At 36.6% G+C, this 17,298-nt stretch overlaps 1 protein-coding gene across 2 annotated transcripts in view; it reads right to left on the reverse strand.

Moving 5' to 3' along the window:
* AHI1 (Abelson helper integration site 1) overlaps positions 1–17,298 on the reverse strand; it is a 91,889-nt gene that overhangs the window by 44,726 nt on the left and 29,865 nt on the right. For both annotated transcript variants that reach the window (XM_008637859.2, XM_017739656.1), the window contains 3 exons: positions 16,670–16,810; positions 14,582–14,784; positions 2,558–2,675 (listed from right to left, as the gene is read on the reverse strand). In XM_008637859.2, coding sequence (XP_008636081.1) covers positions 2,558–2,675; positions 14,582–14,784; positions 16,670–16,810 — 462 coding nt within the window. The remainder of the gene's footprint in view (positions 1–2,557; positions 2,676–14,581; positions 14,785–16,669; positions 16,811–17,298) is intronic.

Raw genomic sequence — 17,298 nt, forward strand, 5'->3', positions numbered from 1 at the left:
GCTCAACCTTAAAATTGTACCCCAAAAAACTTCAAGAGTGGACCCTCGAAAGCAGTTGCGGGAAAAGCTGCAAGTCGGGGGAAAGGACTCACACGCAGGCAGAGAGACTCCTCTTCCTAAATGGACTGAACAATATTTGGAAGTGGGCGGCTGTCTCGTTGTGATAATGTTTTCATAGCATGAGCAAGAAGAGACTTCTCTTTCTAAATGGACTGAACAAGGTTATTATGGAAGTGGTAAACAGACTGAACATCTTAAGGGTTGTCTTTGAACATTGTCAGTGGGAGAAGGGAGGAAGGTGGGGGGAGGAGGAGAGTTCTGAAGGTGGTATAATTTTTTTTCTTCTTTTAGGTCTGTTAATAAACTTCTTTATATTCGTTCAAGTTTGGTGCCTGTTTTGCATTTCTCCTAATTCTTATCTCACAGCAGATAAACAGTAATGAGTATTTTGGACCAAACCACTACAATCACAAAGATGGAAACACTGTTTTTCCACTGTTTCCTACCTCAGACAAGACCTAGGCAATTAAACTGTCTTTTAAAAAGAGAAGGCTGCATATATTCAGGCTACTACACTGTCCATACTACAAGACATCAGCTCCACCTTACCAAACTACTAGAGCATGCACATACACCAGTTATGTGGTTACATATATTGCTAACAGAGGTTTATGCATGTGAATGGGAATTCTGCATTTTGCCTTAAGAAGCACTGAACACGCAGCAAAAGGTGACAGAACTGAACTGTCAACATAACCTTCAGGATTATGCAACCATCTGCTGGAACTCTAGTACAGGCAATTGTTAACAATGCAACATCCCAATTAACATAAGTAAAAAAAGAAAATATATTTTGTATATAAAACCAACATAGAAAATAAAGGTTCTGTCCTTCCAGCACAATCCATAAATCAATCGATTTTCTATTATTCAAAACCAAAATTTAACTGGCAGTTAGGCACTATGAATACAAGCACTTATCTTTACAGTTTATAACCAATGGGGAATGATGAAATAGATGAGTGAATCTTTTTCATGTTTCACTGAAAACAACTCTACCACAGTAGAACAACTTGAAGGCCCCCAAAACAACAGAGAAGTAATTAGCGATTTTAAAAGATTTTCTTACAGAAAAATCTCTTTCAGTTGTGGCCCACTAGTATTTTTATGGTTGCCTTCCCTTAAAAATCTTCATGGCTTCTTCTTTACTATAGTTCCTTTTTTACTATGTTTTCCTTGTATAAATAATACCCTGTACCTGTGGATCATCTTGGAATTATCAGTCAGTTTTAGAAACGAAAACATTGGGATTGTACATGAAGAGCTGTAACATACATTTATGTTTGCTCGTGGTGTTTAGGAAGTCTCTCCATCAACACTTTTACCTGCGCTTCTGCACAAAGCAAAATTCAAGAAAATAAAATTCCTTGGTTTGAGCAATACCAGGAATATCCATTTAGAACAACTTAAAGTATATGTTAATGTTCTTTTAAGTGTTAGTCCACTTACTTTAAACATTCACAATATGTAAGTATATGTGTTCTACTGCTTCTGTAAGATTTACACACTGTGGAAATCCATTGGGCAACAGATGAATATTATGATGGCCCTAAGCTCTTTCGTTAAGGTAGAAAATCCAGAAGTTAATGGGCGTATGGCCATTTGCATGGGGAAACTGACTAAGAGCAATTCTGAGACCAGTGGTCAATCATTTAGACCATGCTAAGGATCATTTCCCCAGCTGCTCAGAAAATGTAATCATAACTTCATTTGCAAAAAAAATTGTCTGCCTTTAGGAGATAATTCTATATAATTACAGAGATTATTCCTATCTTTATTATCTACATTTTAAATCTCTATTACCTGTTTTCATTTCATTATATATTCCACCCTCCCTCTGGAATTCTTTTTACTCTTCTCAAGGATACAAAACAAAAACACTTCGAAATTAAGGTTCCAATTTTCTGTCTTATTTTACAGGTGCCCAGAAAAAGAGAAAATTGCATGAAATTATAAATTTTATTATTAAATACTGTGATTAGCAACAAAACATATTATTAGCTAAGTAAGCATCACAAATGTATATAATTGCATTGCTTACCTTTTTCTCAAACACTTTCAATACAAAATATCTTTAGGAAAAAAAATCTAAAAACAGATTAAACACAACTGCAAAGAGACTATCAAGCACTATGGTTCTTCTATTAGTATATATGCTTTAAAATTCCATTCTTTTTGAGTTTCCATGCTTAAGATACTTCGGTAAGCATTAAAATATTATCAAAATATTAAATTAAGAAAAGCTGACAATCTCATCCTCTTCTAGGAACTTACAGCACTAATAAATAAGTGTACAGCTTAAAGAAAAAAAAGCATTACAAAGGAACATGCATCACTATTGGACTGTATCACACTGCACTTAAACAATATCACATATAACAAAATTGGGTTACTCCCTGAAAGAGCTACACAGCAAAATTTAGAAAGGCAGAAAAAAAAATTCTCATAGAAGTTATCAGCCATTCCCTAGAAAGAGTGAAGAAATAAAAATACTTACCGCCCTCAGTAGTGAAAGTATACAGAGGATTCAGTGGAGTACTCAGAGTGCCTGGCAGTCTTAGCTTGGAGTGTGGTGACAGAGATGATGATGCAGGAAGCAAGAGATTTGAGCTCGCCTGTAATAGGAAGACAAATCAGAAAGTGAAGTGTAATTTCCTGGGTGACTTACTGATGCAATAGCTAGAAAAGAAATATTTGCTTACTGTAAATAACTATTAAATTCCAGGAAAAAAAGTAAAACTCAAGTTGATGATGACTAACAACTTCAATTTTTTTTTTTTTTTTAGTATTTGGAGATACAGACTTGGAAAAATTACTGGCGCAGCTATAAACTGAATTGTGTGCTTATATATGGACACTAACTCTCAAGCAGTGCAAACAGAATTATTTGAACCAGCATCTCGTTCCATCTTCATGTATAAAAAGAAGACGACATTTACATACGGTCATAAACTTGTAAATGTAAAATAATTTCTAACTTTTGAGTACTCAACCTACGCTACATCCATGAAGAGATACTCACCATTATAGAAAAAAAAATCCTAAACCAGTCCTAGCACAAAACTGATTTCTGCAAAGCAATAAACACCAAGATCCCAGACACTTCCTACATGTAAATTACACATCATTCCAGTCCTAATTTCCATAGCAACAAAGATAATGTAGTTAAAATCTGTTTTCCTATGGAGTTTCTTGATAAATATACAACTATTACAAATCAAAAGCCCTTCCCAAATTTTACTCTTGACGTATTATCCAATACAGTCTATAAAAAAAAATTTAATTATCTTAAGCTTTAGTTGATCCAATTGAGAATTTTACTGTTTGTTAACTATATTTTCACTGCCTTAATACACCAAAGCCAAAGGGGAAGAAAAATAGGCTTTGAATAAAATACTTGCAACTTTCTTCAAGAAAGATATTCATATGCTAAAATTCTTATGAGTTATTTACGTAAGACACCATAGTTCTTGACCTTTTCAAAAGTCAAGCCTGTTTCATCACATAGAATAAATGCACATGGTCACTTAACCCAACTAAAAGCTCCCAATCAGTGGAGCACTACCTCTGGCCTCAGTAAACTCCAAATCAGAACCTTAAACTTCAGTTGTAGGCCAGTGATATTTTGCAAATTTTCAAACTACTGGCTTGTAAATTCTGTTTAAAGAAAGGAGACAATCACCAATTCACTCTAGTTTAACTATCTCAAAAATGATATATTTTATCTATCTATTACTTCTGTAATTCAATAAATATTATTCTATTCAATAATGCATAATATTTGGGTCTTGGTAGGTGTACTGGAATGCAGGTAGTATAGCAGTAAAAATGTGTGTTGAATTACTTGACTGGGCCAGAGAGTATCTGCCACCATCTGCTCTGCACCACTACACTAGACCTTCATCTTAACATGTCTGTTTTTTGTGCAGGAATATGGATTTAATTCTGTGGAGGGAAGTTTATAGTAAAAACTGTCTTTGACTAACAAGGGACTCTTGCCACAAAGGCGCACAATTGTAATGACTACTTCAACAAAAAGAAAAGCAAGATAGAAAATCAGATTAATCATTGAACATGATTTTTAAAAGCCTTAAACCTGCTAGATTTTACTACAGTGTACAAATTTAAATGAATGCTAGTAAACAGAAGCTGTGAAATGTTTTCAGAATGGAGGCCTGTTTTTCTGAACAACTGCAACAACAAAAACAATCTGATTTTCCTACATTTACATATGCAAGCAAGTAAACTTCATTATTATAAAGTTTTCCCTGATAAAAAAAATGGTGGAAAGCCATTAGCTTATGTGTTTACTAAAACACAGTAAAAACAATCTGTTCTGCAAATGTTCCGAGTTCAGCATTCCAGTGTTTCATCTTCTTTAATCCACTGTAAGCTCTAGGGAGAGCCTTTCTCCCTAGATGAATGAGAAGATCTCCCCTTTGCATGAATTCCTTGCTGAGTGCACACTACACTATAAGACAAATGGAGGCTTGCCAGTCAAATATTTTAATGGAAGTCTCTTTCAAATTTGCTATCAAAAATTAAGTTTCAGGTAATACCAGGAAATGAAGACAGGTTGAATATACTGGCCTTTGGAAACCAAACTAAACAGGGCAGAGCAAACTATTGAAAACTAGCACTTAGGAGATGCCTCCCCAGTTCATCCTGGAAGGAAGAATTATGAAGCTAAACTTGTTTTGATTCTGGTCCTTGAACGAACTGTTTAAGAGATATGGAACTCTATGTAAATTATTCCTGTACAACATTTAATTAACCTCTCTTTATTTTCCTGCTGTACTATGCAAACACTCTCACTATACATGCGAAATAGCACGCTTTGAAATCAAGTGCAACAGACACACACAAGAGAAGACTGAACGTGTGGTCCTGAAGATTTAAGAAAATCACCCGTACTAAAATGCAGCGTAAGTTCTCTTAGAATACTTCCTTCTTCTCCAGGCCCTTAAAAACAAGATAAAAACCATTTTTAATAAAAGAGCTTTTAAAAATGAAGTTTTAAATCTAAGCAACCTCACAGGAAGTGATTAATTCCTCCCCTTTATGGCAGTGAAGCTGAATGCAGGTGAGCTATAAAAGACTGCCCATCCAAAGCAGAGACAAAACCTGAGTTTTAATGACCTTTCTGCCACTAGCTCTTAAGCATTATTTAAATCTCTAAGAGGCCCAAGGAGGAAAAAAAAAGCACATGTTAAAAGAAATGGGAAGCACTCAGTTAGTAACTGAGGACTAGTGATTCAAGCACAACTGTTTCCAGGTGAAGTACAGTGTTCCACGAAAAAGAATTAATTCTCCTACAACAGGCGGACATAAGACTACCCACAGAACAAAATGAAGCAATCTTTTTTTTTTGAAATGCATGCTGTGGGAAGGCATTGCTAAATACCTTTACAACAACGAGCAAAGTTGGCTAAGATAGCCAACCATCAATTTACTTATTTTTCACAACAGGCTCCACTTGCTTCATGCCCAAACCACAGCTTTATCAAAGACACAGTTTACTACTATCATGAACAGAGTAAAACTAAGAGTTAAAACATTTGTATCATTTTTGTCACAGTAAAGATACCTATATAATTTTTGCCAAGTTTAAACAAAGACTACTTGCATTTTCTGTGTTAGGGCAGCTCTATGCAAATTATGCAAATACACATTTTCAGTGGAACTAGTTTTCACATTAAAAGTGAATTGCATGAGACAAAAAATAGAATGCTCTAAGACTTGACAAGGTGACAAAAGCACTTTCTCTTTTTCCTAAGAATGCAATTTAATGACCTTTGCAATCAATATAATCAACATTTCCATATATACTTGCGAGCCTAATCAAGTTGGTCAGCTCTATATTACTTTTCAATCTCTTAGTTTTAGGTTTCTCTTCTGAAACTTTATGTCTCTAGGACACTGCTTTCAAAGACAGTTTAAAAGCATTAAGACATTATTCTTCAGAATTTAAAAGCTGAATCTGAAATAACAAAACCCCATAATACAAATTCATATTTTTCTCAATGCTAGAAGAAAATACATAGGCAATAATGCTTAAAGTAGGAATATGGCACTACGGCTTTTAAATTTGCAATGCAAGTTTGAATCAAGTTTACATCTATGTAAAAGTACAATCGCTTCTATGACAGTAGCACTAGAAGGACTCCAATGAAAGCTGGAATTCTATTGTGGTCGAAGTCCTGCAATCACTTAGAGATAACCTCTTCTGGTCTTAGATAGCTCTAGGCTAAGTAGAAAAACCAAACATAGCTAAAATGAGATATTATCCCCACACACAAGCAAAACTGAAATAGATTTACTTTGCTTGTCTGAAGCAAGTATGTTCCCCTGAGGCTTCTACAGTCCTCTTACTCTGATTATCCAGATCAGGAACTTGTCTACATGGCAGTATGGTTTCCTTGTAACTTGAGTGCTCAGCTGTTTTTCCTCATAGAAGCCCAGAAGTGACCAGGGCATACATATAAAAATTGACACTAAAAGAGGCTTCATGCTACAGTTTAGTCATTGTCTACAGATGCTATGTCTCATCACAAAGTAATTATGTATACTCAGTTCCTTAGCTCTGCCAGAGTTCTGGCATTTCAATTACATGTTACTTCAAAAGCTTTCTTCCTTTTTTCTTTTTCTGTCTTTAAAAAAAATGTTAAGGAGAAATTAAGATTATTATAAACACTTGGAATAGTAAGCTTCTTTCATTTAGTCACTAGGAACACTAAATTCTTTGTACAAGAAACAAAACAGTTAAATAAAGGCTCAGTTATACAGAGGACTCAGCCATTAAATACAAAGAGAACGACACAGGATTCAGCCATTAAACGTGAAGAGAACGACCTTTCTGGAATTGGATAAAACTGGCATTTCAGCTTAAGAACATGCCTAGATATACACATCCTAGTAGAAATGGGCTATGTCACCATCAACAACAGTAAAAAGTAGATTTGTCTTGTTTAGTAAGAGCCAAGTAGCTTATTATGTAAACTGTGACTTCATGCTATGATTAATGCTATCAAAAAACATATGACCAGGGGGGAAAAAAATCCATTACTTCAATAGTTAATTTTAAAATGGCTTTTTTTTGCAAATGAAAAATGGATGTAACCTGTCCACACACAAAGATACTTGTCCTATGATTTTATTTCTCTTTCTGTTATGAAAAATAAGACACCAGCAATTCTTCTAACTCAAATTTTGTCACACATACAAACCTACTCCTTCATACCTGCTGGTAAAAGACATTAGGGTGTTATGACTCTAAACACAGCACAGAGCTTCAGGTACTCAGATGTTTTTAACCCCACCCCACCTACCACACACAACACAAACTCCCCCCAGCCCCCCTGTACCTGGTTATACTCTCAGCTTAATCTTGTCTATCATTCTTTAACTCTCAGTTAGAGTCTCTTAGTACTTGAGCCACGATCCATTTCCTTTCTGCACCAAACACAAAATCGAGTTGGTAAAGACCTCCAAGACTACTGAGTCCAGCCTTTGAACAAATACCACCCTGTCAGCTAAACCACAGCACTAAGTGCCAAATCCCATAATTTCTTGAACATTTCAAGGAATGGTGACTCCACCACCTCCCTGGACAGACAGTTCTAATACTTAACCACCTTTTCAGTGAAGAAATTCTTTCTGATGTCCAACCTGAACCTCCTCTGATGCATCTTGTGGCCATTTCTTATTGCCCTGTCACTTGTTGCCCGGGAGAAGAGGTCAACCCCCCACCTTGCCACAACCTCCTTTCAGGCAGGAAGAATGTTCTTCATGTTGCAAGAAACTCTATCACAGCCCCAATAATCATTACCAAAACTGTCATTAATATTATTAATTGACTCAGTGCCCATTTAAAGTATTTTCTCTTATTAAAAGTTTCTAATAAAAGCTGCTTTCTCAACAACTTGGTGACAACAAGCCAGCTGGCAGAAGGAGAAGTAATTTGCTGGGTTTTAACATGAATGAATCCAGCTTTCTCTGCTTTAAAATACTATTTGAATAAACATAGTGTGCCAGTTTGGACATCCCAAGACACATAGCAATACTCAGACAGCCCTGTTTATAACATGGAGTAACTACTCTGTAACTGTACCAACATTTATGACTAGACAGGTAATAGGGTAAAACTTAAAACAAAACCAATCAGTAAAACCCACACACAGTAGAAGTCCTTAATCAGTGAGTAACTTTTCCTTAACTTTACGAACTGTACGAACTTTTGTGGCAGGAAAGCTAGTACAGGAAAACTGAAAACAAAATTAAAGAAACAACCACTAAAATCCTCACACAGTAAAAATTCTTAACACCAACTTATTTTGCTCTCTGATAAAATTATTATAAAAGTATATTTTTATGCTAAAAAATGAATGAAATTCATTTTCTGGCTGGCATACCATTTATATAAAACGTAAGTCACTGAGACACGTACAATGGTGAAAGAGGTCATGGTTTAACTCTAACCTAGGCAAAACCAACACATACATCTATTTTGACTGTGCTGCTTTAAAATTCACCTGTTGGTTGCCAAAAATGAAGAATGCATAAAAAAATTCTTATTAGGCAAAGAATCTTCTAACATAGAAAAATATGACAGACTTTAAGAACCTGACCTGCTTTGTAAGATTTTCAGACAGCGGTGGGGAGGGAATCAAGTGAAAAACAAATCACAGAAAAAAACTCCATTATTTGTTCAACTTTTTCTAACACAGGCAACTTTATTAAACCTAGAAAATTTAATGAAATGGCAAGAAAAATTCATCACAATTTCTGAAACCTTTCTATAATAAAACATTTCTTAAAGACAAAGTAAAATTCTGGCAAAGCTTTTATAAGCTATTAAGTATTTTACCTATATAAAGCTTCTAGTAATAATTCAGCCATTTCATATCAACAATCAGTTTATGAAATCACAATGATTCAACAGTATCTGCTTGGAGAAGAGAAATGGAGAAGAGGTTTATAAAGGTTATCTTTACATAGCAAATGAAATGCACAGGATTATAGGATATCAGATGCACCATGGCTTATAAAATACATCCATGTTCTCTACTAATATGATAAAAAATTAAAAAAGAGATTTTAAAAATACTGCACATTTCTTATACATATGATAAGATTGTAGAACACCAGTACCTTTCCTGGTAGTTTGTAGATAAAAATTTTGTATTGCTGGCACAATTGAGTGAAACAGCTATTTCAGCCTGCAGGAACATTGCACCATTTTCTTGTACTAGGCCAAGAACATTCACAAAATAGGCAATGTTTTAAAAAGAGTCCTCAGTACTTAATATATTATGAATTCTGGTTTTCCATCTTCAGGTAGAAGTTATAGTAAGTTACTACAGAATTCTTACCTTCCAGATCTGCACTAAACCCCGGAAGTCAAGCATGGTATTTCAGAATTTACCAAAACCAAGATGAACCAGAGGACAGATTCTTACAAGACTGAAAATGGTAGCATGAAAAAATACACACCACTTGGGCATCCAGCTCTGCCTCTAGGTTTTTGTTGCAGACAAAAGCACAAGTTTCCCTCTTCTTCCACTTGATGGCTTAGATAGTATCAGTATCATGTTTATGTGTTCCCCAAAAGGGTTGCACGCTTTTTTCTGAAAAGCAGTGGCTTTAAATTCTGTTCTATTTCAACACAAGAAGATGTATTTTGCATCTCCACTAAATTTTAAAAGGAGACCATCTGAAAGGACTCTAGTATTTGATGTATACTACACAAAAGTATTGTTTATGAACATATTTTACAGTTGTACAGCTCAGTGATGGAAGTTCAGTACATTCCATGCAATCCGAGATGTAAGCTTCTGGATTCTCCAACAGTACCTACTTCCTTTATGAATTGTGCCACAGCAATAAATACACTCAAAGGACAAAAAACAAAAACCAAATAGTTGTAAGCATTTCTGTACATAGGAAAGAATACTTTTACATTCTACTTGTCTAACATTGTATTTATAATGCTCCGAGTATCAGAATTTTGGTAACCACTTTGATAACCTTTTAATAACACTTTTCAGAAATACATCATGAAGTAAAGACTGGAAAAGCTAATCATACTTTAACTTAGAAGCATTCATATATTGAGAGATAAGGCAGCCAACATATAATTGATTCCAAGTCTAGTACTACAGAGTATACACTGATGCTATTCGTGAGTGCGACAAAGGGGTCAAGCATCTAAAAGCCCAATTTCAGAGCTGGAATACTACATCTTCAAAGAAAGCCCTTCTCTCCACACCTACACAACATATATCGTCCCCTTGTTATGGATAGTTAAAAACAGGTTTTTTCACTGCTAGATAGAAGTGAAATTTAAAAAACAAACAGTAACATTGAATGAAAACCACTTATGAGCACTCCCAAGAGCCAGAGATGAGTTAAATGTTTTCCTATCAAAAACTTCTATGAATAGAATCATACATTAGTATTAGTTCCCTTAGGCAGAGATAAATAATAATAACTGCTGCCAAGATTCACTACTCTGTAATTTCTCTGTGTGGTACACAAGCTGATTCTGCATTCTGGCTCCATACAGAAATTAATTTTTACCTTTTCTATCAAACGGTCTTGGCTTTTGTGAATTGCTAAAGCTTTAGCACAATAGTCAACTCTCAGTTCTAATTACACAATTTCTGGGTTAATAAGAATGGCAATGTTGCAGAGGAGAAGAAAAGAAACTTCATCTATCTCCTAATTCATTAAGGTTCATGTTCAGGTAACAAAGAAGAAAAACAGAAAAATAAAAAGCTATTGGTTCTAAAGGGACCTGGAAAAAAGGCATGGGTCATAAGACAAAGACCTCAAGCTCATACAGGATCAGAGTACTCTCTATTTCTATCTAGCTTAACCCAAACTTTAATGTACTGACATTTTCTTTTCCAATCCTGTATCTAAGTCACAGAACTCCAAACTCTGCACTTAAAAGTTAAGTTTTGAATCCAGCAGCTATGCTGCTAAGTTCACACATGTTAAAACCAGAGACCCCTGTTTTGTCAGATTTCCTGTTTTTATGTTCCAGCACCTTTGTCTCATAAAACATGACTCCAGGCATTACCTTAGGCCAGGTCTGCAAGGTATGCTGCCACCATGCTTGTCCCAACATGGTATTTCCTACATCTCTGGGACAAGGGCATGCAAACATGACCCAAAGACCAGGACTACTGTGCACTGGGGCAGCCCCACCTTGAGTGCTGTGTGCAGTTTCAGGTGACATAACATAAGAAAGACATTAAACTATTAGAGAGTGTCCAAAGGAGGGCAAAAAAAATGGTGAAGGGCCTTGAAGGGAAGCTGTATGAGGAGTGGCTGGGGTCACTTGGTCTGTTCAATCTGGAGGAGATTGAGGAGAGACCTCATTGCCATCTACAACTCCCTCATGAGAGGAAGAGGAGGGGCAGGCACTGGTCTTTTCTCTGGTGCCCAGTGACAGGACCTGAGGAAATGGCCTGAAGTTGTGTCAGGGGAAGTTTAGGTTGGAAAATGTTTTTTCACCCAGAGGGTGGCTGGGCACTGGAACAGGCTCCCGAGGGAAGTGGTGACAGCATCAGCCTGCCGGAGTTCAAGGAGTGTGTGGGCAATGCTCTGGGGCACATGGTGTGACTCTTGGGGATGGCGCTGTGCAGGGCCAGGAGCTGGACTTGATCTCTGGGGGTCCCTTCCAACTCAACATATTCTGTGATTCTGTGAAATACATACAAAGTAACACCTGTGTTTTCACCTGGATTTTTAATGTTCCAACTTGACCACAGGGCAGCAAACCACCCCTATGTGTGGTTTCCTAAAGTCATCTTTTTCCATTTTTGCTTGTCTGTTCCCAGAAATATTAGCACATTCTCACACATGTGGCTGAGTGGCAACTTTTAAGAGTTCTACTCTGACAAACACTTTAGAAAACCATTTATGTGAGTGTGCATTCTAACAAGCCTTCCAGCAAAGCCTGCTTGCACAGAGCCATCATTTTTCATATGAGAAAGGGAATTGCACACACATCAAAAAATAATTCCCAATTACAAATGAGTAGAAATTTTAAGTTTTAATGTTATATATTTTACTCTGGGGCTGTCCAGAATGGGATAAATCAGGCAGGCATTATTGCAGCCACATGCAAAAAATGATCCTATCCCTGCTTGAAAAAGATCTTCTGCTGTCCCCTGAGTGTCATGTTGGATCTCTGGAAAGATCAGCATCAAGACTCCTTTCAAAGAAATCTTCTCCCCAATATCCCAGTGGTTTAAGGCCATGCAAGGAAGGACTCTCAGTGTTTATAATCACTACTGCTATGTGACAGATAGCAAACTGGATGTGGATGCTTTCAACCACCATCCTGTACTGTTTGGAAACTCACACAGTGAGAAGACTCAGATGAACTTTTTGACATCTCCCACACAGGTAGAGAGTTTTGGAGGATGCTGTCAAAAGCACTGATCATGTCTCTGCTCACAGTGGACTTACTCATCCCAAACTGGTCAATGGAAACCTAAGGTTACAAAACTCCAGTGGCTGAAAGTTAATTCTCCCAAACACAGTTGTAGGCTTTCTATTTCATCTAGTTACATGGTTCTGCTAAACCAGATTTGTCTCCCACAGTCCAGAACCACTGGTTAATCTGGGAATAAACAGTGCAATGATAAATACTCTCATAAATTCTCTATCCCCATCTTTTTCTTCATGACCAGATATCCAGAACAGTAAAAATTTATCCTGGAGTATCTTCCTGGGGTACTTGTCCCAGACACAAGGCTACATGCTCCATCCTCTCCATGTTGTGCCCTTCTCTGATACACAACTTGAAGGCACTTGTGCTCACTCTAAATGAGTAGGAAGAGAATGAGCAGAAGGCAGAAAAAAGGTTTGCTTCCATGTATCAGGCCACATGTAACTGAAAGGTAGAAGCAGCTTGCCACTGTTATCCATGAGAGCTAGCATGTGGTGTTTCATGAAGGGGTTCACTGGGAGTTCACAGTTCAAAAATCAAAGGTCTGTGGGATAGCTCTCTTCCAGAGAGTTTCAAAACTCCGGCCTAATAGGGATGCCAAAGCCAAGGAACCAGACTAAATCTAATCCAAAGTAAAACCCCTACAGCATGATGACAGTAGTTACAGCAACCTCAGGAACAACTGCTTTCATCTACTCATCTGCTTCTTTTGTGATTCACTACTTTTTAATGCAGACAAAACCTAAAACTACATTTAAAAAATCTACACATACTCAAAAGTACTTCAAAATGAAAAATAGTAAGTGCAAACCCAAATGCAGTTCAAGTTATTGTGAAAAGTAATTATAACTTCACAGTGATATTCAGGAACATTCTGCATCCTTGCTGCATGCAAAATTGTCTCAAGTCGGGGAATTTAATTTAATTAAATTTATTGCCAATTACAAAAGTTTTAATTACCAATTTGGGTATTGAGAAACAAGACAAATAGTAAAACACCCATCCAAAGAAAACACTTTTCATCTCTCTTTGTCTGTCTGCCCTTCAGGCACCGCTTTTTTCTCCTTTCTAGTCCCCAGTCTCCTTGCTTTTGCCATTATGTTGCACTCAGTCCCTTTGGAGAGGCAACGGATGAGTGGGGCAGTACAGTGAGGTTACTGCATAGTGACTTGCTCTTTTTGACTCTTCTTGTTTCTTGCTCTTTTCAACTGCTTTAGTATGGATCCTCCACCAGACAAAATCCCCTTTGGGATTGTACCTGTCCAGCATGCATTCTTCCATGAATTGCAGCCCCTTCAGAGGTGTACCATTAGCTGTATTTTCTTTTGTGTGCCCTCATATATCTCTTGTCTCTCTCTTCAAGCCTACTCTGTTATTTCCCCCATATTTCTATTTCTGCATTGTTTTGTGTCTCTTGCATCACCTTCATGCCTCCTTCTGTGTCTTCTTTCACATCTCATTTCACACAACCCCTCACATCCCTCCTCCTTGTATCTTCACTTGTGCCCCCTGACACATTTTCCTTTGCATATCTCCTCTGCTGTGGTGTTTCCTGTCTCTAGTCAGTTCTGACTTTTCTTAAGTCTGTTTTCTCAGAGATGCCATATTCTGTTTGGTTCCAGTTTCAGTTGTGCAGTGGGTCCATATCATCCTTCACTGAGCTGGCTTGAAACAGCTGTGCCCAGCACAGGGAAGACCATGCTTTCCTCCCAGCCCTGCAGCTCCCTAAAACCCCTGCCATTTACGCCACATACAATTTTTAAGGTGGACAGGAAGCTCAGCCGTAATGATTTATGGATCTGTGATTTCACATAGATGGACAAACAGCGACGGGCACTAGCATAAAAACATCCCTTGTCATCAGTACTTGAAAAACAAAATTAAGGTTTTTATGATTGCTCTTTTCTTAAGAGCTACTTACACCTGCATTAATATTAGTGAGAGATTTATTAATTTCCAAAGACCAGATGCCATGACAACACATATGGTTTTTTATGTATACCAGTTCCAGAATATGGGAAGATTACAAACTTCTGAAATTAATTAAATCTGACTTACCATAACAGAATCAAGTTTTTGTTTCACCTTCTGCATTCTCATTGATGCTCTTGCAACATTGACAAACTGATCTGCTGGAGACATCACTGAGCTCTTTTGTACAGGAATTTCAGAAAAACTGCTAAAGAAGTGTGGCTCTCTTGGTGCAGCTGTGGTAAGTGATGAACTGAGATCTCTTACGAGTTCAGCTTCCTGTTGTGCAACTGTAGAAATAACCAATATTAATGTCTCAGGTGAAGCCTTACATTGCCATGGGAAAAAAAACCCACTGAAGGATTGCAGCCATTTTGTCAGCCACATCTTCAGTCAAACACCATCAGAAGCTGTACCAATAGTGCTATAGGGAAAACCTGAAAATTACATTCCCCTTACTACCCCTTTTTTTTTCCCTAACTCTTCTGATAAAAATATCTCAATTCTGTTATCTGTGTTCAGCAGCCTCTCATACAGAACTGGTATTTTTGTATTGCTTATGAACAACAGTGCTCCTCATGCAGAAATATTGGCATTGGGTGGGGGGAGGGAGTGGGAAGAGAAAGGAATTTTTCAAAGGCAATAAAGTTATAAAGCTTGCACTGAGTTCAAGTCAGTGACATTTCACATTTTTTTCCAGCCTAGTTCAAGTGAGTTTATTATATTTGAGCAATTATTTCAGAAGCTGACAGACATATTATACATGCACAGGACACACTGACTGACAAATTGACTTTTGCAGTTTTTTGTACTATGGTCTCAAGCCAACAAAGGTTAAAAGAATTCTTCATGCAAGTTCTGCCTAGGATATTAATAGAACTGTTGGTGTATCTAAAATACATAATGTCGGAGCCTTAAAAATTGTGTGTGACTAAAATTAGCTTTACTATATGTTTAAATCTTTCAACACTATGACAGTATGACTATATTCTAAAAGCAAAGAGGGTGCTTTTAACCAAAATAGGAACAAAAAGATAGTAACCAACAATGCAAGAAAAAGACCACAACCTATGCAAAGTCTTACTGTCAGCAGTCAGAAGACACAAATAACTATGACTGTGCTATCTGTGTGATCTCTAAATGTGTATGCACATATATATTTTTTCAAACTACAGTGTTAAGTTTTTTAAGACTCACTGTCTGCTCAACAATCAAAAAATTTTAAAGAAACCCTTCACCCCCCCAAAAATTTCATTGTTTTTTAAACTTTTTCCAAAGTACAGATATATCCTACTTAATTGAAGTTTAGCACTGAATATTGATTGCACAGTCATTCCACTTAATATTCCTGTAAAAGTCAACCAATTCAATAGACAACCTACACTGAGATTTTATATGAGTAATCCCATTACTACATTACTTAAAAAGCCAGTGTATAAAGACAGGATTAGCTTTACAGATCTGTTCCCTGCAAACATAATTCAAACAAAAAAATTACTGCATAATTCATATTAACACATTAACTCTCTAGATGCAAATGTTCTTACTTGAACACAACTACCAAAAAAGCCTGCAAAGCACAATCTGAATTTTATTTTGTATACCAAAAATTCAAAATTAGCATTTATCACTATCTTCTCTTCAATATAACATTGGGAATAAACATATCTCTCACATAATCACATCACAGATGTAACAGCTATTTATTAAAAGTCTGTACACTCTCATTCATTTCTATACAGCTCCTCAACATTATTTTGTAACATAGCTGGCACAAACTATTGAGATTCCTATTAAGCTCCTAATTAGTTTCCCAAACGATTGTATTTTCTGGTTCCATAATTCATCTTGATACTGGAAAAAGAGCTTTTGTATGATGCTGCCTATATATGATAAAGTGCTGCAAAAATCACACAGTACGAAATACAAAAACAAATTTAAACTTGAGGGACCTCTGGTGATTTTGGCTTGGCCAAAACCCTTGCTTAAAGTGGCATCACTTAGAGCAGGTTGTGCAGGATCATGTTCAATTCAGTTTTGGTATCTCCCAGAAAAAGATATGCATTATCATCAAATGACTGTTTTCTATTTCCTTTGAAAGAAGTACCAATACTAGCAAACCACTTATAAATACAAAATACTTACAGGTGAGTATCAAGAAAATTTGTACTGTACCTTTATAATCATAAATGTATACAAGTATTGGATGGTTTTGACCAAAGGCACAAAAAGACACCATGTGTTCATGTGGATGAAAGGCAACATCACGAAGTGGAGATGTGAAGGAGAGTTCAGAATATATGGCCACCTGATCTCCTGCAGAAGTGAAAAAAGTTTATTAATGCCACAGGAACATATCTGAAACAAATTCAATACAGGAAAATAACAGCTGGTTAAAGCTAGTATTACTGCAGTGTCTGCCACTGTAAATAAATGTTGTTCAGTCAATTTCCTCATTGAGAAGTAGCATTTTGGCATAAGACAAAGGAAATATTGCATGATTTTAAGTTATTCAGTAAGTCAGAAAAGTTATTGCTGTTGCAATAGCTGCAGGAAATGCCAGAGGATGCACCAGGTTAGCTGAGTTCTCTTGTTCTGATAAGCAAGTTCTGGAAAGGTGGCGTTCCACAGTATTTGTTTGTGCTTGCATTGTACAAAGATAGCCATCTTACTTGTGGATTTCAGCTATACAGTACTGACAGGAGTGAAAGTTGAGCAGAGAATTATTAAAAAATATAAATAAAATTAGCTCTTCAGCTGATGGCACTACAAATGCAAATACAGTGTGTAAACAAAGTCAAAAC

Source organism: Corvus brachyrhynchos, unplaced genomic scaffold (genome assembly GCF_000691975.1).
Source record: "Corvus brachyrhynchos isolate BGI_N302 unplaced genomic scaffold, ASM69197v1 scaffold14, whole genome shotgun sequence".
In the NCBI taxonomy this organism is placed as follows: domain Eukaryota; kingdom Metazoa; phylum Chordata; class Aves; order Passeriformes; family Corvidae; genus Corvus; species Corvus brachyrhynchos.